The 27646-nt window shown below is 46.2% G+C and overlaps 1 protein-coding gene and 1 long non-coding RNA gene across 4 annotated transcripts in view; both read right to left on the bottom strand.

The window, feature by feature from the left end:
• The window catches only part of igf2bp1 (insulin-like growth factor 2 mRNA binding protein 1), a 59519-nt gene extending 40987 nt beyond the window's left edge, over positions 1–18532 (bottom strand). For all 3 annotated transcript variants that reach the window (XM_086184892.1, XM_086184890.1, XM_086184888.1), the window contains exons 1-2: positions 17835–18532; positions 16635–16695 (exon numbers count right to left, since the gene is read on the bottom strand). In XM_086184892.1, the coding sequence (XP_086041018.1) occupies positions 16635–16695; positions 17835–18009 (236 nt within the window). In that variant the 5' untranslated portion in view covers positions 18010–18532. The remainder of the gene's footprint in view (positions 1–16634; positions 16696–17834) is intronic.
• A 5885-nt stretch (positions 18533–24417) lies between these two features.
• LOC147245660 (uncharacterized) overlaps positions 24418–27646 on the bottom strand; it is a 3516-nt gene continuing 287 nt past the window's right edge. The window contains exons 2-4 of the long non-coding RNA XR_015110128.1: positions 25360–25491; positions 24692–24945; positions 24418–24588 (exon numbers count right to left, since the gene is read on the bottom strand). This is a non-coding gene — a long non-coding RNA (uncharacterized LOC147245660). The remainder of the gene's footprint in view (positions 24589–24691; positions 24946–25359; positions 25492–27646) is intronic.

Consider the following 27646-nt stretch of genomic DNA (forward strand, 5'->3'; position numbering starts at 1 on the left):
AACTAGACAGGCATTCAGGTGTCAGTCCAAATCTGAGCTGAGCCTGACACCACTCATTTAGACTGGAGGGTTTTGTTCTAAAACTGAGCCTCACTCAAATTAACCACGAAAAATGGTTGATTTAAAAAAAACGTGCCAACACACAAATGAGCTGCAGTAAATGAAGAGAGCCGTGGACGCCGCAGCAGGTGCAGCCACTGAATACCTGCCACTTTAAGAGCAGAATAATGCATCACCGGCGCAGGAATATCATCTCCACAGCAGCTGCTGCCACAAACAAGCAGAGACATTTTTACACACTTAGCTGTTGTGTTGCGTTCAGGCGCTGTCATAAACCAGCACTAAACAGGACAACGCGCCACACATGCAGTACAGGTACAACATTTGGATTTTTACACTTGTTTTTCGAAGAACTTCAAAGCGCCACATCAAGGAGGCTGGACCAGCCAACATGACCAAACCCGCCCAGAACACTGGCTTGGCAGGCGCAAACCGTTCCGGCTGAGCTCAGGTCAGTTATCCACAATCCCACAGAGGTAGTCCAAAGCTGCCTGTTAGTTTAACTTCTTCCACCATCTTTTCTGACATCAGACCTGGTGGTTAGAGCCCAGGTTGCTATCAAAGTCATGAAACCAACACACCAATATTCACGCCCACTGCATGTGAAGACTAGCCAGGCGTTTGGATGTAAGAATAGAAATATGAGTCGATAAGATCATGTTCTAGTATTCTAATGATTGCACACTCAGCTGGACACGTCTGCAGCGTTTGCAATGACAAACAACCACATTTGCAGTGACACACTCACGGAGCAGCGACGGGACGTCTAGAGCGGCGCACAACGACCAGCGCGACAGCAATGTTTGTATTTTCCCAGTTTCCACTGCGTCCCTCAACATCAACCGCCGGGCCGACCGAGTGAATCTCTACCTCGTAAACATGGTTGGTAACTATGGTGAACAGGAGGCGGCTTGCTGGCGTCAGGGGAACAAGAGGGAATGGCTGCGGAGTCCTGGCCTTTCTGGCATTTTCAAAAAGACAGGCTGTTGATGGTCTCTCGGCAAAGACGCGCCACGAACTTGAGGAGCCACGGCACCCTGGTCTGAGCGCATGGCGTTAACCTTTGAACATGTAAAAATCCTGAATTATGAATTAAAGAACTCAGTAACAGTCTGGTCATCTGTAGCTTAAAGTGAGTGAGTAGATTAAAGTGCAGCAACAACACGATGAAAATTCACAGTCACTTGTCGTTTTTGTCCCTGAGATCCTTCGTCTTCAAATTACAATGAGATCAGTTGAAAACTGGACATTTTCCTCCGTTCAGACCTGCAACCTTGACCCCACTACATGATCTGGACACAAAACAGAGGCGCTTCTTGTCTGAGAGATGGCTCAAAGCTGCCATCCTCTTCACGTGCGTTTGTACATTCACACACGGAGCCAGAAGCAGCAGCAGGAGACCGTGATTTGCGATCAAGTGGTACTCTGCATGTTGTTTCAGTTGATCATAGCACTGAATACCTTTAACACCCGGCTGCGACAGCTCCGTGTCCCGGTGCCGTTCAAGGTTTTCTGACCCTGTTTCAAACTGAACCACTGCTTCCACAACTGAAGTCAGACACCTGGCAGATGTGCCCCCAACCACAGCTGGAGCGGTGGAACAGCGACAATCAAATTCAGTCACCCACAAACAGACGCGATACAATCAGAACCACACCCACATCAGGACTGAGTGATTCCACCCGCCCAGGGGTGACTGACACCACTGGGTCGCACCCCTGGCCATCACTCAGGCGCAGCGCCACCAGAGCTGCGCGTAGCAACGTCTGGACTCAGCTCAGTGTTGAAACGCGAGCGTTCGTCAGCCGACTCTTCTGTCAAGGCTGAGTTGTGATTCATCAGGAAAACAAATAGAACAATAAGACGCGGGATCAATAAGGCACGTAGAATCATATCAAAAATCAAAAGGTACTCATAAACTCTCTATGAATATTGATTTATTTTAAAGTAATAGTCTGTATTGAGTTGCACTGAATCAACGACGAGTCAAATAATAACCACCTAGGTTTCAAAATCGTGACTCTGTGGAGCCTCTCAGCAAGCAAATTCACCCTCCTGACTGAAGGCGGACGGGTCAGCACGAATGGGGAAATATTACTTTTGTTCTCTCAAACCAAGACTACTAACGATATTGCATTTATCAGTAAATTAGACATCAGTCGCTGATGGAGGTCCTCAGAGGCGGCCAAACCCCTGAAGCACCGTCGTCACTGCTGCGACTTCCCTGAGTGTTGTCCTGATTCTTTTATGCTTTACAGTCTGATTATATTTGCAACACCATTCTTCAATTAATTACACTCCAAATTTTAAATAAGGCCCCACCAAAAACTACATAACAAATAAGAGACGTTTTAAAAAATCTGTTCTCCATGCGGACTCGCGTTTGTATCGCTGGTAATTGTCTGAGATTTAATTCAAAATAAAATCAGAACTCAAATGCAGGCTGGTACCCAGACGACTGAACACCACCACGAATCGTAGATTTTTCTGACAGCAAATGTGCGGTTTTAGTATGAAACCGTTTTGGGTTCATATCTGAAGGAATATTCTGGTAGATTGTATTTTTGGCACAGAAAACATGGAAACGCTGATGGTGCATCAAAATTATCCAACAGTGATTGGAGGCCCAGATAATCGCAGCGCGAGGCAAACAAAGCCGTCGTTTGGAGTCGTCTGTGGCCGTCAGGCAGGAGATCACCACAACATGTGATCCAGTGAAGCAGAAGAGGATGAGAACATAGGAAACTTTATATCTTTGATACAAATGAATAGATGTCTTTATATCCGGCAGTAATCCTGTAAAATGGATAATTCGGGCTTCAAAGCAACTCAATCTACTTTTGTTGCGTATTTGCATGTGCATGTTTTATTTTGACAGGTCCTGCAGGCGGAGAACTTAGAACCTGATGACGGCAGGCTGGCAGTTTTTCTATTGTCCCTCTCCAGCAGCCAATCGTTCACGTTGGCGTCATCAGCTGCTGGACTGTTTTGGGAGGATGGAGAGGAGGAGCCCTGCACAGATTTACTGCGGATCAGGAAAAACACACAAAGAAAGAAGTGATTTAATTTGTCCTGATGAGCGAACCTCTTCTGTGGCCCGACAGAAAGCTTCCTCAAGGTCCTCAGAAGTAAACTGCCCTGATGACATCATCACTGAGGGCGGAGTTTTACAGACATGGGGGTGTAACAAGACACCATTGAGTTGTATAACGGGAAGCGTTCCAGCGGTCTTGAAGTCCGATCCAGCTGCTGCTGCTTCTACCCAATCATTTTAATTCCTCAAATTAATGAAAGCCACAAAATTCGGTGCCCTTTAGAATTCTGTTTCATTTGCACACAAGCGGTCTTTTTATTCTTCAACAGAGTCACGGCGAGCACCTGCTGGTCCAGCGAAGGCTCTGATTATTTCTTCTTATTTCTAATGATTCTTCTAGAAATCCTTCCAGACACATAATCTTTGTATTTCTTTATTTGACAAAGATTTAATTTTTTGGTTCTTTGCTCCAGTAATCTTGCATGAACTTGTATGCTCAGTATTTTATCTTAGGGTTTGTGAACAGACAGATATATTTGGTCAAAGGGTAAAATAATAGCAATATTTTAGCCACCCATTTCTGTTCTGCTGGTTCAACTTTCAGTTTGGAGTCGATCGAGATCCGTCAGGGTGTTCGAATGAATGGCAGTCATTTTGAATTATTTAAGTCATTTTTAAATAAAGCCTGGTGTGACCCACCAGTGTCTATTGGTAGATTAAGATTAGATTAAACCTGGGAAACATTTTAAACATTTTTATTTCAAACGTCACTTTTACCTCCGGGAGAGGAAAACTAAATTAGTCTCAAAATTGAAAAATGAGCAAGTTGTTATTAATTTGTCATGTAAAGTCTCATTCGGCTGAATCATATCTGCTGGTTCTATTAATGTTCCTAAAAGCATAATTGTTAAACCGGAACTCAATAGCTTCTTTCTTTCTTTTTTAATTATTGATGCATTTTTGACCAAACTAACTTATCTTCAATGAGTATTACATTCTATAAATAAATAAATAAATATGGAATGATAGAACTTTTGCTTGGAAAAAAAAAATCAAGCTTGTTTTATAAATAAAATCAATTATGAGAACTTGAGTTTTCTTTTTTTAAAGAAAACACACACACACACACACACACACACACACACACAGCCATACACACACTTGACAAACTGCATATTTGCAATCAACAGCCACTTCTACTTTTTTCATAGTTTTCCAGCAGACTGCTCAGTGGTGCTGCTGCCATCGTGAAGGCGATCTGGCTGTTTGTATCCAGCCAGGTCGCACGCATCCACTCGCTTCTTCTGTTACAAATGAGTGGCTGTCGTCCTGTTCAGGTGACCTATTTATGTCATGTGATCTCGAACAGTACACACACAATGTAACAGTGAATACAAAGATTGCTGGAAAATGGTAACCAATGGCAGAAAGCATTGCATTAATAAAAAAAAAAACCTTCCAGCAGAACCACGTTGCTGATTCGACTTTTCCTGTCATAATTTAACGTCTTAATCTTTGTGTTTTTATACACACACCAAGGATCTGTTTCCACGGGATGCATCTCCTGCAAAAGGAGAATTAATATGATGGTCAAACGCTTGGCAGCACACAACAGTAACAGAGCAAATACCAGGGGCTCAAATAAACTGCAGCAAACAGTTCAAGTGAGTGAAGATCAGCTGCTACCAGCACTACTAGCAGTAGCCGCTACCAGCACTACTAGCAGTAGCCGCTACCAGCACTACTAGCAGTAGCCGCTACCAGCACTACTAGCAGTAGCCGCTACCAGCACTACTAGCAGTAGCCGCTACCAGCACTACTAGCAGTAGCCGCTACAAGCACTACTAGCAGTAGCCGCTACAAGCACTACTAGCAGTAGCCGCTACCAGCACTACTAGCAGTAGCTGCTACCAGCACTACTAGCCGCTACCAGCACTACTAGCAGTAGCTGCTACCAGTACTACTAGCTAATACCTGCACCAACAGCGCGTCTAGCTGCCAGCACTACTAGCTGGCAGGTGACTGGCTATCCTGGACATAACCACTATGGTCCCTGACAGGCTGATTTAATTGCAAAAGTCAACAGCACAACTGAAACTGAGCAGACACACCAGGTATTTTCAGACATCAATGTTGTAGCTCATGCAAATGCTGCACAAATCGCCAACAACCATTTCTGCCCCCAAAATATCAAGTGATTTAAAAAGGGATTTTTTTTTGTTGTTTTTTTAAATGTTACAACCAGGTCTTCTTTTTTATGTCCTCACACTTCTCAGACTCCTCTTTGTAAGAAGAGTCATGTGGGACCGGAACAGGAACGTCTTCAGCAGCAGAACTCTTCAGGTGCGCCGTGTCTTCACTCCTGCCGGGCACGGTGGAGTTAACCTGGACCTCAGCAGCAGCATGAGTGATTCTGTCAGCACCTCTGTAGTTTTAAATCATAAAAAAATTGTTCCTATTTTTCCCAAAACAAGCACCTGGGTCTTTTCAACAAATAATAAAATTTCAACATTATTTCTTTTCTCCTCAGGATGAAGCTTAGTTCTTATCTAATCTAATATCTTTCCATTTAGAGGCCTCTGAGGCCACTAATATTCTGTCAGATTAAAAAGATTCAGGAGTGGGTGGAGCAACAGTTACAGCCATTAGTAATGACATAACTCCCTCTGACATAATTAGCACACTACAGAAAAGACTCCGTTATGTTACTGATTGTTTTAAGGGGGGAAAAAGCATGTTTTCATGCTTCCTTGATAGTAAAGAATAATTGATTTGACTAATGAGAGTGAATGTTGTGCTCGGGCTCCACAGAATTATGTTCTACATGGATAAATGGAGATAAAGTCATAGATTTCAAGACTCACAGAGTTCGCTGGAGTAGAGGAGTGAGTTGTGGTGTTTGGGAGTTGAAAAAAAAATTGCATCAAAAACTGGTTGAAAACTAGAACAAATGTTTGTAATTTATACGTAGTCAAGGGCTGTCTAAACTCTGGATTAGCTAAACTAGAGTCAAAGAAACCTGGATCTTTTTTAACAGACACATCTTAGATTGGAGGCTTTCCTCGTTGTGTGGAACGACTGGATGATGACCGGGGCAGGGCTAGAGGAGAGGCGCTCCATCATGTACATACACATATTCTTTCTTAGTGCACTCGCTCACACACACACACACACACACACACACACACACACACACACACGGGGCCCCTTCCACCACGCAGACCCAACCCCTGGGCTTCCACACCCCCATCCCCCCATGTTCCTTTTCTTTCCTTTCTTGATATTTCCTACTTCACCCCTAACTGTTCACCAGGGCTCATGTACAGACCACGTGACACACATGTACCAGGTGTGTGTGTTATATTTATTTTCCGTAAAAAAAAAAGAGCACTACACAACGTAATTAAGGGAGGGGGAAAAGAGCAAAAGACAGAGGAAGTGTAAGAGATGGAGAGAGAGGGGACAGATGGACAGAGAAGAAACAATCAGAGAGATGGGGTGGGGTGGTTGTGGTGGTGGTGGTGGGGGGGGGTCTTCTTAAAGAAACAGGAGTCCTTTACCCCTTCACCTACTTAAGGCCATGCATCCATGCAGCGACTCCTTCCCCTCTTTGACTCATTTTTCATTTCTCTGAAGATGTTTTTCATCTTTGTTATGAGTCTAAAATGCAGCACGGCAGCATGCTGCATCAACTCGTGGGAGGCCAACTTTCTTTCCACGTTCTGGATTCTGCTCTGAGGACGACCTGCTCGGTAGCAAGGCCTCCGCAGAGAACGATGATTTTTGCTTTAAAAATGTTAGCAATCAATATGTACAGCATCCACATTCAAGCTGACGGACAGTGAGAGAGGATCAGACAGTTCTGGAGCTGAAAACAGATTCCACAGATGAAACGCATCAGTGCAGAAACACACCGATATCACCATTTTTCCAATCAACGTTCCGTTTTTGCAAAGAGTGCAACCAGTTTTTTTATGCTGTGTTTTATTCGCTCTGCTACAAAAATTCTGAAATGTGAAGCCGCTCAAGTGCGAATGTGATTCAAGTCTAAATATCTAAACGGATCAGAAGTATAATTTGATGACTTCTGCATTTCTATTTAAGTTGTTCATTTTATTAGCCATTTTATCACTATCAGAATATTTTACTGATTATTTGGGGGACTGGAACCGCTCTGAAAGTCCAACACAGCTCGGGCTCCGACCCAAACAAACGCCCTGACAGGCGTTTCTGATAGGACCTCCAGTCGAGTGGTTCCTGATGTGATGATGCTATGGTTGTGGCTTCGGGTTTGGGGGGGGGGGGGGCTTGCTTAGGTTTAGGGAAACATTGTGGCTTTGTTGCTGTGGTTACAATAATAACTGGAACTGGAACCTGTCAGCAGGCTCTTGTTCCACAGTTTGGTTGCAACTTGTGACTCACGCGGGTCAACCAGCCTTTTGTCCTCTTGTGAGGACATTTTGGAGTACAGCCAATCAATAAGCAATCCTGCACCGGAGCATTTGTTTATAAATTTACATTTAGTTTGGGTAATTAAGTTGAGTCCCACAAGCGGACAAACAGTATATATATAAATAAATATAGCCATCAAATAATACCTTCCGTAAATTAAAAATAAAGAGAAACAAATGGAAGAGCACTCTAGATCTGTAGTACACTTACTATGATACTCACATGCCACTGATACTTTTACTACAATCTTTCGATGGCTACACTGGAAGAAACAGAGGACAAAAGCAGATTCCTTGGTCCGCATTAAAATACCTTGTAAAAGATCAGTCAGAGCCACAGGTGGAAAAACCTCCAATGAAAATATTCCATCAGAAGCATTTCAGTTTTTCTTCAGAATCAAAGTAAATAAGTATGAAGAGCTTTTACCACACTGAAAGTATTTAACAGTGCAGGATGACCTTTTATCATTATTACTGCATTAATGTTGCATTCTGCCACTGCAGCTGGTTAACTGGAGTAAATGTTCTACTTGTGTGGGGGATGTTTCATTTCTAATAATTACCTGTGTCAATACATGCATGAAGATAAAAATGAATAAAAGTCAGACGTGGTGGCATGAGAGAAAGAGCAGAAAAATAGTCAAGCAAGGGAGAAGAACCTCAAATTTGTACTTACTGATTAAAGTTAAAACACAGCTGGCTTTTTAAAAGCGGCTCTGCTCTTTTCCCTAAGACTGCACCTCCATCTGTGCTGAGACTATTTGATCCAAACAAAAACAGAACACAATATAGATTCGCCGCCGAGATTCACGGCGCTAGACAAACAAGTGCAGCACCGACTGCTTCATCAGATTACGCTCAGAAACCGTTGGTCCACGATGCTGGAGAGACGGAGCTCAGACGACACCCCTGCAGCCGTCCTGCAGGACCCTTCACCTGCCTGCCTTTAGTTCTCTCACTTGATTCAAGTTCTCTTACAAAAATTGAGGAATGTGGTAGAGAGCATGGCAACATGCCAAGGGGGATAGAGAGAGAGGTGGATGGAGTGAAGTGTAGAGGGAGAGAGAGAGGGAACTGAACGTACTGTACCAGAGAGAAGAAAGCAGAGAGAATAAAAGTATGACCACAGAGGGGAGAGAGAGAGGGGAGTAAAGGGTTAAGTCAGAGCATGCGTGTGGCCGAGTAAAGCAGCGAGGGAGGTGGAGCTTATCGGTTGCTCTGTGTCAGCACTGAGTGACCCGCCTCTCTAACTGATCACAGGTGCTCCAGCTAGATGATTGGTCGCACCCCCTTGCTCCCTCCGCCCACCATCCCCCTCCTCCTCCTCCTCACCAGCCATGAGAGGAGTGGAAGACAGACCATGGCGTGCTTCTCCTTCTCCAAGCCTGTGTTTCTTTCTGTGTGTGTGAAAGCCCCAACTGCGCATGCACACACACCCCAACACACACACACACACGCACAGCTCGTCACATGTGATACATTTTGAGTCTATTTAAAGTTGCAACACTCTTTACAGACACACAACTGAGGAGAGGAGCTGCCGTCATCTCTCAGTGCCTGAACAGGCTAGTGCCAGTCTGGCTTGTCTGGTAATACCACATTTTTCCTCAGGAGGCGACAGCGAGTCACCATAGCTCGGAGGAGCTGCGGCTCTACTCCAATCTTGATCCAGGGCTCTTCACCAGTCATCGTGAATCACTGTAGCGCCAGAGAGCAGCAGCCATGAAGCAGGCGGCGTTCACTTGCTTCTACCTCAATCTTTCCGTCACTCACCAAAGCTTCTGACAGGCGTGTATGTGGCTGTTCTGGCGCAGCTACTTGGTTTTGGGAAAACAGGTTGTAGTTATGGCTACAGCTGCAAAGGTTACGATTGTCGATGTTGGGTGAGAGTGGGTCATAAACGTCCCAGTGTGTGTGTGTCCCATTGCAGCCTTGTGAACGCAACAGTGAACATCTCGGTTGGAGCGTAAATCGTCTGGCTCCAGCTAAGGAATTAGCCGAAGCCCCCAAAGTCTAGAGACCCTGCTAGAGCACAGCAGTCTTTGCCTGGCACACATGTCTGAACTGCTGGTGTAACCGGATCAGACTCACCCTCCTAGTAGCCTAAATTGCTTTGGCTATGCTATCGCTAACAGTTGGCGTATGAAGAAGTTCCTCCCTCCTTGGATTCTAACACATGGAGACGTGGGAGGCAGAACCTTGACTGGAGCTTCTCTCCCACTGGCCTGAACAGCGAACACGCAGTTGCCTGCAGTGGGAACAGGTTTAACTGGCATTGAGTCCCGGGTCAAATGACCCTGCAGCCACAAGGGTTGCTATGGGCTCCGGCTCTGATCAGTTGAGGCGACCATGAGACAGGCGGATGACGAGCAGTCAGAACTCCGCCGTCAACAATACACAACACAACGCGGCCACAACCTCCGCGACTTCTCCTCATCTCCCCCACAAATTTAACCGTCTACGTTCAAAGCAGCAGCGCTCCAACATCATCAACTCGGCACCGAGTCAGAAATACAAAGAGGAGCAAAAGATTTAAGAGTAACCACAAGAAGGCCGTCGCTGCCCTCCGAGCTGATTTACCTCCAGCCTCCAGAGAGTACAAGACAACGCTACCAGTATTTTTTAACATCTTTCCCTTCTTTCTGCTGCAGCAATTCCTGGTCAGTTGCTATGGGGACAAGATGAAATAGATTTACCTGGGTTTGAAAAAAAAAACAAAAAAAACGATCCACACAGGTGTGTGCAGTGAGATCAGGGTAGGTGACCGTACATGCAGTATAATTCCTTTTAACCCTTTGACCCCTCAAAAGTACTCGTGGGATGTGTTTTCTTTGAAAGACTTAAAAAAAAAAAAAAAACACCAAAATTACAGACTGAGTCAGAAACTGTACAAATGGCATAAGTCTGATTTTTATCTTTCCACTCTTAACACACGTTCCTTTCAGTTAAGAGAAACTGCAAATCAAAACTTTGAACCTCATAAATGCAAGCGTGAGTTCGCCAACAGCACGGACAGAAGTGAAGGGGGAGATTTGTGTAATCTGGGAGACGCAAAAGAGAAAGAATTAAAGTGAATTTTAAAATTGCAAATTGGAAAATTTGATCAGAACCAAATTCAATGTCTCAATTAATGTTTTTCCCATTTTCTGCACTACCCTGAAAACTAAAATATGGGAAGCCCAGATGGACTCGCAGCTGAGAAGACAGAGGTGGCATTAATTAAAAAAAAAAAAAAATCAGAGGAACTTCATCTGAACTGCTATCAGGTGTTACAACTGCTGTATGTCATGATTCTATATCTATAGATATATCTATATATACACATACGTATCTATACACACACACACACACATATACATATATATATATATATATATACATATATATATATATATACATATATATATATACACACACATACATATATATATATATATACACACACACACATACATATGAACACATATATATACACACACATACATACATACATACATATATATAAACATACACACACACACATACATAAACATATACACACACACACACACACACACACTTGCATGTATATGTTTATATGGATATATGGATCTGTGTGTACATACATGCACATAGACATATATAGAGATAAATTCATACATACATAAATATACACATATATCTATATTTACATACATCCACCATCTAGTGTTACACTGGTGAGTTTGTTGAGCTATCATGTAAAAATATTTGAGCAATTCCAGAAAAGACTCTCATCCTTTCAGCAGACTGGAGATGTGGGAAGAGTTCTCCGTGGACGTGAATGTGGGAGGGTTCTTTTCATCCACCCATCAGGGGTGTAGCGGGGCAGAGAGCAGCCCCCCCCCCCCACCTGCCCTCAAAGCTGGAACACCAGACTTCTGGCAAAGCCAGAGAGCCAAACTCAATCAGCTGACAGGACTCTTCCCCAGCACCCACACACCCATCCAGGGTCCCCCATACCTGAGCTCCACCCATCTCCAAGATCCCTCAGACAGGGGAGAACGTAAACGAAGGTTCCCACACATCACTCACACTCACTGGCCACGCCTCCAATAACCTCACAGCCAGCCATTGCACTCCTGACACCATATAAAACCTTGTTCTGGGGCAGTCAAGATCTCATGCTGTAGTGTAACAGCACTCGGTATCACTGGAGGAGCAGAGGGAACCAGAACGTGATGGCTGAGAGGGAGGGGCAGGATCTGACCTGACCCTAGTAGAGAACAGGAAACAAACGCAGTCAGGCTCAACATCTGATGGGTTCCCATGTTTTTGCTGTTTTGATGAGCATTTAACAACACAAACCGCTTCCACACGGCAACCATAGGAGCCGGCACCACTTCCTTCAGTTCTGAGGTGATACAACATGAACACAACAGCAAATTCGGTGCTTTTGTTGTTGTTTTTTGCAGCTTAATGAGTCACCAAGTTCAACCTACAGCTAGAACAAAAACACGTTTACACATAAGCCAATATCATAATCCTCACAGCAACCTGGGGTCCGGCTGCTCATGGAGAAACGACTCGAAACTGTGAAATACCAACACAAAACATGATCAGCCAATAAATACCATGAAGGGAAAAACCGGCCAGTGCTGTGATGAAGGCAAACACTGAGGGAGGAAATGTTGGGAGAAACTGAAGATTCCTGCCCCCCCCCCCCCCGGTCTAAAAATAAGTTATAATTTGTGGTCAATTATCTAAGAAATAAGAGGCGGCGTGGCTCGGAGGTAGAGTGGCCGTCTAGCAACCAAAGGGTTGCCGGTTCTATCCTCACTTCACCCCGTGACCACGTCCAAGTGTCCTTGAGCAAGATAATGTACTAATTGCCCTGATGGCCCTGCGACGGACTGGTGATCCATCCAGGGTGAACCCCGCCTCTCAGACAATGTCAGCTGGGATAGGCTCCACCCCCCACCCTTAACCGATAAGAGGTATAGAAGATGGATGGATAGAATCTAACAAATAACACTGAAAGGATGGGACGTGCTCACAGTCGTCTGGGCTCCGCTGGTCCTCCCTCCACCCACCAGTTACGACCCTCAGCTTGATTACCTCAAATCTACTGGGGTGCTTCTCATGCAAGTGGGTGGGGGGCTGGGCCCAGTATCCGCCCAGTATTTTGGAGCAGATCCAGGATTGTTTCTCCACTACCTACATGCATTGTTCACCACATTGTGAGAACATTTTTTTTTTTTTTTTGCCATTTTCATTAATTTCTAAGCAAACAACTTCTGCGTAGAAAATTCGGGCAATTTAAGAGATAATATCAGTGGGATTTCCTGCAGGTGACAAAGTTTGTGTAGCGGCGGGTTTCTGGCGTTTGTGGAGGTTTGTAATTTATGAAATTTGCAAAAGTGCAGCCGGGGTGAATTTTGAGTATCTGATAACATTCTCTACCGATTTTTCCAACAAGAGAATAATTATTATTTTACAACTTGGATGAACACAGTCAGCTATGATGACTCTTTCTTCAGGTGAATGTGGAAAACAACAGCAGCTCTCTTCAGGGGGTGGGGTGGGGGGGTGTTTAACTCAGGAGGAACTGAATTATTCTGCATCTTTGTCCCAGACATAAAACAAACTAAAGTTGAACTGGAAACATGCAACTTATTTGTACCACATAGAAGCAAAAAACACACACACACACACACACACACACAGATATTCAAAAATATCTGGGTTGAACCTCTGAGTTTTCTGGGATGCTGTATGTGTGTGGTGAGGTCCATTTTTAGGGGGTGGGATCAGAACCCCCCCAGCAAACACAGTAAATGTGATTTTATTTGCACGGTGGTACCATCCGAACAGAAATACTGTTTCTAAGGTCAGAGCTCAGCACATGACACAATGAACCTCAGAGCATGTGTTCACATTGTGCTGCTCCTTGGCTGCACACACACCAGCAAACACACAACTTCCTGCCTCCACATCCAAACGCAGAGCGTGTAAAAATACGTGCCGAAATCTCAGGAAACACTAGAAATTTAAGTAAAAAATTATTTTCTGACAGTCAAATTGTCATGATTGCAGCACTGAAGAAAATAAAATTAAAGGGAAAATTTTGAAAATTATAATTCAATATTTTAGAACATTTAAAAGAAATCCATTTACAATTTCAATGGGCGTAGAAACATAATTTGGGTTTTTTTAGTTAAATTTCCTGAGTTTCATTTAAATCAAAAAGACGCAATTTGGTCCACAAGTTTTTTTTCTAAAAGTAATTTTAATATTTAAGTTGCTGCTAGAAACCGATTTTTGAAGTGGATCCATGAGATGTGTTTGCTGGCATAAATGTCAGGTTTTGTCAAGGTTTGGCTGATTTACTTCTATGCATCCTGCTGGTCCCCCTGCAGCACCCGGCCCCTCCCCCACCGGTTACCCTCAACCCCTCCAGCTGACCTCCCCAAAACCTCTGCAGCCTGACACACATTTCAGCCCCTCCAAGATGGACTTTATCTGAAATGTGAAACCTTAAACCGCCACCACCCAGCCCTATTTTTTCAGGGTTGGTATAAATATATATTTTAAATATATATATTTTTTAAATATAGATTTTTGAATGTATCTATATTTATAAATAAAAACACACACACACATACACAAAGCCTGCATGTCCACAACATGGTCAGGGGTCAAAGGCAGCCAGGGGCTGCGCCCTCACAGCCTGTTAGGGACCCAGCAAATACACTTTGGAAGGAATAAAAAGAGGGAACTAAACTTCTTCCCCTCCTCCCCCCAAAAAGGGTTTGTTTCGAGCGCGCGCGCGCACACACACACACACACACACACACACACACACACACACACACACATATATACACAAACGCGTCCCATTAGGCTCTACTGGATAAACTAATTCACAGCAACCTCCAAGCACTATAAAATAGATATTTGAATCTAAGTCGGCACCAAAGATCACCAGCAGATGATTGACTTGAAGTCCAGCGAACACACACGCGAACACACACGCAAACACACAGCAGCAGCAACAATAGACCACAATAACCCAAAAACTCAGGTATACTATTGTCAAGCACAAGAGTACAAAATAAATAAAATGACGTGAAACAGCAGCAGCTGGAGGTTTCGGGGAGGGGGTTGAAAGCTCACATAAAAAACTAATTTTGAATTTCAGCAGGTTGTTACTAAAGCACCGGGGCGGGACCGTTACTCGGACGGGTGGCCGTGTCCCCACTCCTGTAGCCGAGCAGACGTCAGTGTTTTGAAGTGAGTGTTTGCCATGGAACTGAATGGTTGGGCTCTGTCGACTAACGGCCATTTTAAGATTGCGCGTGTTTCCGGAGACGTGAACTCGCTCCCGCTCTCTTCATTTTGAAACACAACACTTGCCGTGGAGCGGGTCAGCTGGTGAGAGGCGTTCAGAGGACCCGGAAACACACATGCTGGAGAGGCAGCAGCCTCCCCCCGCTGCTCCTGCTTCGTCCACGGCCTCGCCATTTTGCCCTCACTGCCTGGTGAGGAGTGATTCCTCCCAGCGTGGACGCACCACGTGTTCTGGAGCCACGGAAGCCTACGCTCACCCACGATGGCCCCCTTCACTCACGCACACGTACACACAAACATGCCACGGCTATAACAATAAATCACCTTTATCGTTATGGTTCTGCAAGGTTATCACCGAGGACCCGGGACACTGAGCGCAAGCGCGCCGCCATCAGAATTATTTACCGACCCGCTGGGAGATTAGAGGAAATTACAGCGTGTTGCCATGTTGCTTCTCTTTGCGTGGCAAGTGGCCTGTTACTCTGGTGGAGTACTGGTGCCGGCTCGAGCGCCATTAACGGCACTGGGAACACACCACTGGTGTTTCTGTACCACAGCTATGATGCAACACGGCTGTGACGCAGGGCGGGCGAACAAGACCTGCTCCACTGCACAAATTTGACTGATTTCTGATGTAATCACGAGTGGGTAAATTGCAAGAAATACACACAAATATCCAAAGTCAACGATCAGTCAAAAATGGCGGAATCTACGTTCACTGGGCGTCAAGATCATGAGACGCACATCCACGCAGCCAAATGGCGGAAGATGGAGGGCTGCGCTCACCTCGTATCTGTGCCAAAGGTTACAGGCTCGGGTGATGGTCGACAGGCAAACGCCACTGTGGTGTTTCAAGAAGTTCCAGCCTGGATCTTAGTCCACACCCGGTGACCTACACCGGGCTCCAGGTTCTCCCCCTCAAACCTGCACGTTTCCTACTAAAATAATCGATTTTTCTAGTTAAAAATGCGCCGCGGCCACGACAGCAAACCCCCAAACTACCCTGCTGTAATTTAATAGAAAATAAAAGTTGAAAATTCAAGTGTTGATCAAATACAATTATACACAGACGTCCACAATCCACCAGCGTGCGCTGAGGTGGAATTTAACAAAATTAGGCTAATTTTATTGAACATTTCCGTCAAGTCAAACGTGCGCATCTTCCTTTTTTTTACTGGAATTAATTTATTTTAAAAAATAATAATAATAAGCCTGTCAGGCTGCACGGGGAACTCCCAGTAAAACGTATTTTTGAATTCATCCTGATATTAAAACTGTCCAGGAGCTGAATATATTAATAAAGCGGGCTGGGGCCCAGGAAGGAGCCAAGTTACCCAACATTTCAATAAATCACCACAGGACTGAGGACTGGGTGCAGGCTGACTGGTCAGTGCCGTGGACGTGGGCCCTGTGGAAGGTCGCTCCTGGGCTGACGTGTCCTCATCTTCCTGTGCTGCTGCTCCACTCAAACCACCACGACAACAACGCTAAGATTTTCAAATGACGAAAAACCTTCACCAACACGAGCCAGCAGGCGGCCGAGCAGGCAGGCTAACACTGACAGGTCAACCCCCAGTAATGGACGCCAGACTTGAGGACCCCCACACCAAGAGCCGAGCCCACGAGCAGCCACGACCTCCACATGGCTCCACACAGCAGAGCACGTGCTGGCGCCTCTCGACGTCCTACCATTTAATCAATGAGCTGGTTTGTAGTCCATGATAACTGCACGAGAGGGGGGGCAGGACAAGGTGCAACACATGGGGGGGTGAGTTTAGTACCTCTGCTTCTTGGGGACGGAGTGCTCGACTTCTATACGTTTCCCATGAAGTTCCACTTTCCCTGGAAGAGAATAAGAAGCGAGGGGTGAGAACAAGCTGAGGCTACATGCTAACTGCATCCTAGCCAGCACAGGCCTGTGGGGTCCTGCGGGCCTGTTCACAGTTCACCAAGGACCCTCCCCCTCCCTCCCGACCCCACTCCCCCCTCTCACAGCTCGGTTTCGAACCTGCGACTTATTTAAGAATATAAAAGAAGTGTAAAGAGCAGAGAGGGGACGCTGGGAGGGGCTGCAGCTTCAGCGGCCCGAATACTACACTTCCAACCCAGGAAGGAAAGTCGTGGGACCAGAGTTGTAGAGGCAGGATCCCTCATGATCCAATTAACCCCCCAGGAGATCCACTGCAGTGGGACTCTCAGTACTACAGATTTTACTTCTTAAAAGCAGTTTGCAGTAGTACACACGCGGGCGTAAAGGGTTGTCTTGGGAGTTTGGTTGTTTCCGCGAGGTTGGAAGGAGCCGAGGGTGCTGACTGACATGGCGACCTTCATGGCTGTGTAGGGAACCATGAGAACACTAAGACACAGAACCTGTGTTCCACGGCACAGGGGAGAATCCAGCCTGGCAGGACGGGCTTCTGATGTGGACCTGCTGCTGCGTGCGGCCTGTTCCAGGAGGTGCACGGGTGAGACCTGGACATTTACATTTATGTCTTTGGTAGCTTTGTTACACTGAACTGCCGATTTAAAGGGGGAGGGGAGCAGGCAGCGCTTCGTTCTCCTGCTCTTCCAGGAGATTCGGATGCAGTTTCCCAATCAAACGCGACATACGTGCATATTCAGGGCTGGAGCGACACCAGCCGAGCGGGTCGAACTCCCCCGCTGGACACCGGTACCGTGGAGCAGCGCCGGGTCCAGCCGTTACCGTGTAGCTCCGCGTTTACACTACGCGTGTCCCTCCCCCAGCAAAAGTTGAATGGCTCCCCTGGGTGTGTAGCTGCACGCACGGCTCAGCTACCGGGGGAAGGATGGCACGAATTTATTTCTTTTTCCGACGTGTTTCGTGTGGGAAGCTCAGAGGGAAACTGGGGCACACGGTTGTGTTGGAGGCGGTCGCTCCCCCAGCATCTGCCGCTGCCGCTCCGAATGAATGAAACTGAGGTGGAAGGGTCTCTGGCGGTCAGTGGACCACCTCAACTCACCGGAAAACGTCTCGATAGCCTTCATGGCCCAGTTATCGTCCGGACAATCCACAAACGCATAACCAGTTTTCATGAGGAACTGTCCGGAGTAGGGGATCTTGTGGTCGTCAAAGGTTTTTCCTAAGTCCTCGGCAGTGACGCTGTCGCCTAGATTCCCAATGTACAGCTTGTGCATGGTGGAAAATAGTTGTTGAAAATTCCAAAAATGAGAGAAAAAAAAACCCAAACTAACCGAAAGTCCGAAATAATTAAAAATGAAGCCAACAACAAAAAAAAGAAAAAGTTTAATAGCGCAACAAGATATCGTGAGTCGGCCGCGCGAGCTGAAGTGGAATCACATCAGAATAAAGGAAAGGAGAGGCGGCGGGAAATTAAAAGACAAACGCCTGGGGAAAAAAGTGTTAAAAAAAATAAAATAATTTAGCAGTAAATCCTGGTGAGTGAGTGGAGCAGCGGAGGAACAGAATCCCTGGCTCCAGCCGGCCCCAGCAGACGAGCAGCGTTCTCTTGCACCGTGGAGGAGGCGGGTGGCGCTGGGTGGGTTTGGTGATGGTCTACGGTGGAAGGGTGGGAAAAAAACTATGGCGGGATCAGGTCGGGAGAAATGTTTCCTCTCTCTCCGCCTCTCTCTTTAGTTTTCTAGCCTCCTCTCTCTCTCCGCGATCCGCCTGCTGCCGGCAGATGGGTGACGCCGCCCCTCGCCGATTCCAATTCACGTTTTTTTTCTTTTTTTTTTTTTGTTTGCAAAGAGGAAACCACGTGGTATGTTTGGAGTAGGCTAGAGGGGAGGGAGGGAGGGAGGGGGAGGGCGCACCACCCTCCCCCTTCTCTCTCTTTCGCTCATCCTAGGGTATTCACCAGATGAGCGCGTGCGCGCCCGCACGCACACAAGCCGAGACCCCTGATTCCATGCTGGGCTGCACTGTAGCGAACTTGTACACGGTACAGTGTGTGTGTGTGTGTGTGTGTGTGGTGCAACTACGCAAGCACTCATGCGCTTTATGTGCCTCAGCTCGCGCAGGCAGGCGAAGACTCGACTCCAGAAAAGACCAGACCCCTTCCTTAAACCGCAGACCAGGTCTAAAACCGAACACCCCCCCCCCCCCCCCCCCATGGGCTGAGGGCCTAGGTGCTGTTTCACATTTGAATAACAAGGCGCCGCCTGCTCGTTCTATAGCATAGTCCCCCCCCCCCCCCACCCGCTGCCCCCGCCCCCTGGGTGACTAGGACGTGTGGTGAAGGAGTTGTGATGTTATATAAATGACCTATGGTGAACCGGGCTGGGCGGAGGGGCGGAACAAAAGCACCAGGTTCCCATTTTGTGTAGGAGGCCGCCGGAGTGCTGCCAGTGGGACACGCGGAAACCCAGTTAGGCACTTTGATACATTGTTACGTCACTCGGAGCCTCATTAAATGGAGCCTTGTGTGAAAGATGGCCGGCGGACCCGGGCGGCTCGGGCGACTCGCTCCCCGCTCAGCTGCACCGCCCTGCCGGGTCAGGGCTTCGGTCAGCTCCAGTGTACTATCTGATGGTTCCTACCTGAGGGGGAGGGGGTGGCAGAGGAAGTGACAACATGGCGCAGACGCTGAGCAGCAGCACCGCGCGCCTTTCTGCGTGGATTGAGGCTTCTCAAAATGGAGGCAGTGACTGATGCACGGGCCTGCTGCCTCTGCTACCCCCGCCACACACACACACACTCTCTCTCGGGTTGGCTCGCTCGCCTCATGCCTGCCTATCTCACACGTTCCAGTTTTGGTTGAAAACAACAACAGACGTGCGTGTCCGTGGCTGTTTGCGGAACGCGCTTCCCTCCGCGCGTGGACAGTTACGACTTTGTAGTCCGAGTGAACGCCCGGAGGCGACATGGCGCTCGCCTGGTTAGAAAATGGCTCCTATGAACAAAATGGATCTCCAGCAGTCACCGTCCCTCCTAATGGCTGACGTGTATAAATAATAGATTTTGTTATCATTAAATTCTCTTCTATTCTCGTTTCAGTCCACAAAAGTTTCAGTTTTTGGTTTATATTGATTGAAAAACCAGCTCCAGCATGTGCTCAGTCTACCTAGGAGGCAGTAGGCCTGTGTGCTCCCACTATCACTGAAGTATTCCTTGATTTAAGTTCTTGTGCTGGTAGCTGCCTGATTCAGTCCTGAGAACCAGTAAATGGATCCAAGATTTTAAATACGCCAGGAAGCAGGACAGCAGCAGAACCCCTAAGTGAAGGTTGCTAAGCGCAGCCTGAGGTGGGGGGCAGCTTCAGCCCCGCTCGTCAGCCTCCTCAGGTCTGTCCTCAACTCACATCTCCCCTTTAGGCAGAGAGAATTTATTTTCTCCTGTCCACTCTGTCGCTCCTCTCTTCAAACTCTGAGGACGTACAAGTTTCCCCCTGTCCTGGGATGGCTCGGATGGTTTTTCTCAACCCCCTCCCCTTCTTCCCTGACACTGAAACACACACTGGCTTTGGTCAGGGGGGAGCTGGTGAGGTCACCAGCTCCAGTTTCCAGTGGTTGAATTCCTCCTGAGGATGCAACATGTTTGAAGGTTACTGGAACGTAACTGGTCCTTTCTCCTTTTTAAATGCACGCTAAATTATCCTCATGTGGGATCCACTGGATTTTATGTATTTCATGAATAGTGTTAGTATGTGTCCCCTTTGCAAAATACTCTCAATATTTCCATCCTTGTCAGGAGCACAGTGAGGTGGAGGTACACGTCTCCCCACGTCTCAGGAATCCTGTGCCCTCCTCCGACGGTTCCCTCCTTCTAGAACCTCTCTCTTGTTTCTTTCCCTCCTGTACGGAGTCCTTTTGTTGGTTCCAAATAGAAATCTTTTAAGCCAAGAAAAAAATAACAGTGACACTGTAAGTTCTCTAAAAGCTAGTTTTTCTTTATAAATTTAATCCTGATTAAATGTTTATTTTAGAGTCTCATTAGGTGAAGGCACCCACTGTGAAAGCCTTTCCACCCATCATTCTGATGTAAACGTTGCGCATCCTTGCGTTTAAAACGGGAGCAAACAAGGACAAGTGAATGAGACTTTCCATCACAAAATATGATAGACAGTGAAATGTATTTGGATGTGCTTTTATGACAAATAACCTGCGTGACTTCCTATGAAGGCCAGTTTTAACCAATAATTTCCCGGAAAAATATTCTAAATAAAATAAACACGTTGACACGAATTTATTTCAGGTCAAAAAATCGATCCAATAGAATACTAATTACAGCTGGTTCTGCACCAGTAGTGTGCGAGCTCGATTCTACTCTATATACTCCAGTAGTACTTCAGCTGGAAAATAACTGGAGCTGTCTACAGATGTGAAGTTACTAGTGGAGTACTTTCCAAAGTACTCGTGTGATATCAGCGAGAGGCGAAGCCTAGTGAGTAACCAGTGGTACTGCTCATATAAATTAGGAAGTTAATCTTTTGTTTCCTAACTAACACACTTCCTGAGCACTGGTATCAATGGCAGCACAAAACCGTGTGTGTGTGGTTTGGGGGAGGGGTTCTTCATCAGGGGTCAGCTCCTCCCCTAGGTGGGGGTGGGGTGAGGGGCTGAGGTGTGGTGCTGAATTGAGCGGGAATGCAGAAGAGGGCAAACGGCCTCTGACATGAGAGATGGAACTTCACCTCTCCTCCTCCTCACCTGTAACCTTGGATTCAAGCAGCGTTTGGATTTTATTCCTGGAAATGTCGCTGGGTGAGCTACGAACAAAAGAATCGTTTGATTTCATCCTTGCTGAGACACCATATGGAGCCGCACCGCAGCTTTGTGTCCACTGGGTCGTGGATGAGCGTCCAGTCCCAACCTCCTCGTCCCAACCGCGACCAGAGGCTGAGGCGTGAACGAGCGCTCGTCCATCAGAGGTCAGCGAGTCGACGAGGATGTGAAACTCATGACCAAGGGATTCCTCTCTCTCCCTGGAGGCATCGAAGTCGTTCAAAACCCAGTGTCTGCAGGCGAGTCTTGAGAGGAATCAACACGTGATTGTGTGGCAGCAATCACATCTGAAAGTGGAGCTGAAGATGACCTTTCCGTGCACGTTCATCAGCTCTGAGATGGATGACATCTTCTCTTGCAGTCTTGACTGCCGTGTGTATTCAGTGCTGCTGTTAGCCACAGAAATACTATAATACACCCGCTTGTGTATCAGAAATCAGTCATCAGCAGGTGCACGGTTTCTCCCCGTTTACCAAAAACTCCAGCAGCCACTTCCATCTGGGAATTATTGAGCCTTCTTACATCAGTGACCTCCTTTTAAAGATGGCTGCAGTCAGTGTGAGTCACTGGGCCTCAGAAGTATAGTGAGACAGACAGTTGACATTGTTCTATTCATCTTTTCATTGCATCCTAAAAGGAAAATAAAGAATAAAACCAACCTTTTACAGATTACATGTCACCACAAATTCAACAGATCGAAAAAGAATATTTTAGGCGAGCACAGAGGCTGGGGGCACTGTTTTTAGAGAGGAGAATGTGTGTTTGCAGGTGAAAGTTTCTTACAGCCAGCAGTGCTAAGGGAAGTATTTGTAGGTCAAAATCAGCCTGCACAGCAGAAACTCTGGGGGGGTCCAAAAGTTTCCAAACAGTATCATTGGAGGAATTATTTTATTTTCATATGTCAAAGTACAACAGAACGAAGATGAACAAGGAGTGTTGTTGTATCAAGAGCTTTTATGTAGTAGAACGCTCTTTTAAGGCGACACGCGTCCTTTGTAAGAGCATCTGCTGCTTCCCCAGGCACAGGTGTCTCCTGCAGCGCTCACAGGTACAAACGGCACTCGAGTCCTGCAGAGACACCCGAGCTGCGAGGACGCCCGGCAGCACAGATGGAGCTGCTGCCGCACGCACTAAGTTCACTTTTTAAATCAAATAAAGACTCAGAACCTGTTTTTCTGCAACATCGGACACATTCTCCGTATGAACGGGAACCAGAGGTGTGTTTTGCAGCTCTGAATACCACAACATTCCAGACACAGGGACGCTTTTCTGGAGCTGCTTTTCTGATCGTCAAACGCATCTGCGGGTGAAATCGTGTCGCATTGACATATTTGCATTTATTTTTCTCATGAGCAGCCACCACCACCCCCAGACAACTTTCAAGCCTTGCTCGTAGGCGTGTTTCTTCCTGTCTGAGTCGCAAACCTGGCGATTGCTCGTTTCAGATGTTTCCATGCAGATTTGCCGCAAAGCAACCAGAAGCACGAAGTAGAGGGATTGCAACTTTCACCTTCCTGTCCTGCCGTCTCCTCCCCAGGTCGACTGCCTGCTGCATGGCCTCGCACTTCCTCCGAGGCTGCTGTGACCTTTAGCCTCCTTGCTCTTGGTTGCGTGTAATGTCAACAATTTAGAAAATTATGCAAGCTTGCATTTTAGCTGTCTAAAGTACGATCTGAGCTGAAAATGTAAAGAATTTCTATTTACATAACAGATTATGTGTCACTGTTACAGGAGTAAAGAGTTCTTAGAATAAGGGTTAAAGCCGGCTGAGTGGACTCCTGTTAAAACAGAAAAAATAAATACTTATTAATGAATTAATTGTCAGAGAATTTAGGCTGTTCAATCATCTCCATTTCATCTGTTTGGAGATGACGTGGCTCTATCAGACTCCAAACTTCTTTTTTTCTTGACTTTTCCAACAGCCTTCACACATCTTAGCTGTTTGTTCAACCACAACCAAAAACCTGCTGGAAAGCTTTTTTTCCTGGTGTCCACAGGTGATAGTGCAGGGAAGGAAATATCGCTTCTTTTAATCCAAAAATGTCACACAGACATTAAATATTTGATCTTCAAAGACGTCCTTCACACAAAGGTTAAGAAAACACAAGGGAAAAAAAACAACTTAAATACACAACAAGAACCAGAAAACTCTCACCCCTCCCACGCCCCCCCCCCCAAAAAAAACCCAGCGCAAATGTACACAAAAGTGCAGCTTTAACCATCAATGTAATTATCTCCAGGACAATTAGCAAGTTGTTGGAAGACGAGTAGAAGAAGGCGTCTTCATCACCGGAGGCGTAGAGGGCAGCTTGTGCCAATCAGACGGACGGCTACATTTAAAGGCACGACGCCTAATTTCAGAGGCTCGGTGTGTCTTGGACTGCACGACGACCTCTATGGTTTCATGTGAAGCAGACGGCCAGGTAAAGGAAAGGGACTTAAACTAAATGAACAGAACACCGTTTGCTGCATTTCTATTTCTACGACCTGAGTGGCGTGTTAGTAGGATGAACTACGAACATGGAGCTGAAGCCTGACCTCTGCATCGCTACGCTACCGTCAGGTCCCTTGTGACTGTGAGAGTACTGATACTTTCAACTACATAAATACGACAAATACTTCAGGGGGAAAAAAAAATGTAACACAGAGAAGTGGACAGCGGCCGCCAGGCTGGGATTGACGCTGCATATCTGAAGTTAAAATTGTCCCTTTTTTTTATCTTCAAAATTTGTTTCCCAGTGACGTCTTAATCGGAGACGCCTGAATATTTCTGCTGAATCTGGAAAAGCTGAAGCTCATCAAAGCAGCTCCTGCGTGTCATGTGATTGTCCACAACACTACATTCATTCATTCATTTGGTTCAAATCAGGGTGGAACATAAAGCCCTCAAAGCTTCTGTGTTTACATTGATGCAGGCTGATGATGCTGCTTTTACTGGGTTAAAACGGTAAAATGAATACTTCCCTGGTCCATAAAACACCCGTCCACCAGGGCCTGAGAGGGTCAGTCAGGGGGCTCGCATCAGTCTGGCTGGCGGCAGACAAACAAACTGTTGGTGAAAACATAACCTCATTTGGAGAGGTAACAAATTATTTTTTTTTTAAATCTAAAAAATACAAAACGTGGCAATAACCTCCATGTTTGCTCGATTCAGAGACTGCTGCTTGAATCAAGTACTATCTTAATTCCACCATCTAACCGCTGCACGCTCCCAGCACAGGAGCTTCATGGGGGACGACAAAAAACGAGAGTAAACACAGGAAAGTTGGGACATAGCGTTGAAATGAAGCTCTGCTGCAACATACGGCTCCATGTGAGGCCTCCTCCTCGCCTCTGCTGCACCGGGAAGGAACTCACCACAGCTTCAGCAGCCGGGACGCCGGAGAGCTGAAACACAGAGATCAGGGAAACTCAGACGTCCTCATTCATCACACGTTTGAGAACCTCTGGAGTGGAAGTGAGGACCCAGGTTATGAATAAAGAGCCCACACACACACACACACACACACACACACACACACACACACACACACACACACACACACACACACACACACACACAATCATCATCAAGCCATGTAACCAGACAAGACAAGAGTCTTATTTTGAAACAAAGAGCAGGCAGTTGTTTGCTGGTCAGCCACATTTCTCTCTCACTGGCGTTTCATAAAAACCCAATAATACGAATAACGACAGGTTTCTGTTCAGTCCCCTTTTAAGTTCAAGTATCCTGTCAACAAACTGACTGTTTGAATACAGTCATTTCTGAAGTTGAGCAACTGGAGACAACGAATACTTCACCTGTCTGTCTCGGCGCCTACGCAGGAGGCGTCAGCACAGCATCGCCGTCGCCTCCGAACCAGGTGACACGTCCCAACGCCCGCTGAGCTCAGGATGGAGATGAACTCAGGAGATGAACTCTGCACACGTCACCTGTTAAGAGCATCGGAGGGAGGCGACAATAAGACGAACACATTACTGAGAAGAAGTGTGTGTGTGTGTGTGTGTGTGTGTGTGTGTGTGTGTGTGTGTGGGGTTAGGTAGAAAGCGGCTCCATGACACTGAGTCAACTTGACGTAAACCAGGTTAGTCTTGTTTAGAGAGCAGAATCAAGCCTTTGACCGCAGGCACCAAAATAATCTAAAAAAAAAAAGAAAAGTTGATCTTCTTCCCATTTTTGTTCCTTTTCTCTCACCTTCAGATGCTCTAACCCTTTGACACATACTTGAGATTTAAATCTTCACTCTAAAGCTTTTAATTTGAAATTGATTTGTACTGTAAAATGTTTGAATCTGAAGTTTCCCGTTGGCCAGACCAATGTGAGCGGGTGGAACCAAAATGATTGGCAGCTTCTTCAGACTCAGCTCTGCTCGTTAGAGGTCCTCTGAATGTTTTAGCTTCTTAACTTTGACTGAGTGAAGCTGCAGCAAATGGACATTTAGACGCCCGTCATTCATGTCCTGCCTCACGTCCTGTGATGACGTCACAGAAACAGGATGTGATGTCATCAGTCAGCCACGTCGAAGTGTGCGAGGCTGACTGACGGATTCATGACTGAATCATACGCTTCATTCACATGTTCATATTCTGGATGCGTGAAATCCGACTGAGAGGCACCAAACCACCGTGAAGCAAAACAAGCAGTGTTTTCTGACATGAGTATTAAATACTCTGATCTGCTGCTCGTGTACAAGTACTTACAAGAAAATAAAATGTAACACACTGAAATGAAATTAAGTAAATTTGACTTAAAAGTATTTCAGCAGTACATCCAGAGAGCTCCCCCCTGTAGCAGTACTTACATGTGTCAGTACTTGGTGGAGGCCGGTTTAAGGACTTGAGATTCAGGTTCAATGAAGTAATCTGTCACTGAACCCTCAGGCGCTGATAAATTTAGTCCAACAAAAATCGAAAGAATCCGGTACAATGAAACATCTGTGCAGTGGATCCTCATGTGGATCAGAATGTTCAGGTTTTACTGGACCGGCTTGGAGGTGTGGGTTTAGTTCAATGCTCCTTTTGAAGGCTGTAACTTCTGCTGGATTACACGGGGAGGAGTCCTGAGTCCTGAGTCCTGGGTCCTGAGTCCTGAGTCCTGAGTCCTGAGTCCTGAGTCCTGAATCCTGGGTCCTGAGTCCTGAGTCCTGGGTCCTGAGTCCTGGGTCCTGAGTCCTGAGTCCTGAGTCCTGGGTCCTGAGTATTTGTTAGTGTACTTCAGTGTGTGAGTGAGATCTTTGTGTATTTAGAGAGTAAGAATATAATCTCAACAATGAAGTACAACACTGAGATGAAACCAGCAGAGTAATAGGAGGAATATCGCCCTCTGAATTATGGTGTGGAGAGGAGGTACAAGGTAGTAATATTTCCTCACCAGGACCCTAGGATCCATATAAAACTACTAGGTAATACTACACAATTAGCAGTACAAATACTTCAAGCAATCTTCATCTCTATCTAACTACTGCTGTTGGGTACCTCTAAATACTTCTCTTTAAAGTATCACCTCCTGATTATTTTGCTGTTTTAGTTTATCACATAATTTGTTGCAATATTTCCACAAGACTCAAATACACAAGTACTGCAGTACATGTGTGTATTAACCTGCTCCAAGCTATGGATTTCCTGTTTTGAAGTAAAGAGCTTGCAGCTACTTCAAACTTCAGATGGTTTGGTTGGTGAGGACAGAGGAGATCTACTGGGGGGATCTACTACGGGATCCCCTTCAGGAGAAAATCAACCACTAGAATGAGATCAATATCTAGTTATCAAACGAATCGAATTAAATGAGCCCACGTGAAGAGAAGTCACTGGGGCCACATCTCATTCCTGACGAACTTTCTGGAGTTTTTTCCCCCTGAATGAAGCAGAGACCAGCGAGCGAGCCTGGGGGATCCGGCAGGCTGAGGCTGCCTGGGGGGGGGGGCCGGCAGGCTGAGGCTGCCGGAGCCTCACCACCGGAACGCACCAACACTCCACTTCTCTGTAAATTGCGGCGAAAATCGAATGAAAACGACGCCAAAACCCGACTTTCTGCGGTCGAGGAGTTCGGACGGAATCATCCAGAAGATCTGGAAAAGGGGCTTTTCCT

This window comes from Aulostomus chinensis, chromosome 18 (genome assembly GCF_037954235.1).
Source record: "Aulostomus chinensis isolate RoL2024-O1b breed Wild chromosome 18, RoL_Achi_v1.0, whole genome shotgun sequence".
NCBI lineage: Eukaryota > Metazoa > Chordata > Actinopteri > Syngnathiformes > Aulostomidae > Aulostomus > Aulostomus chinensis.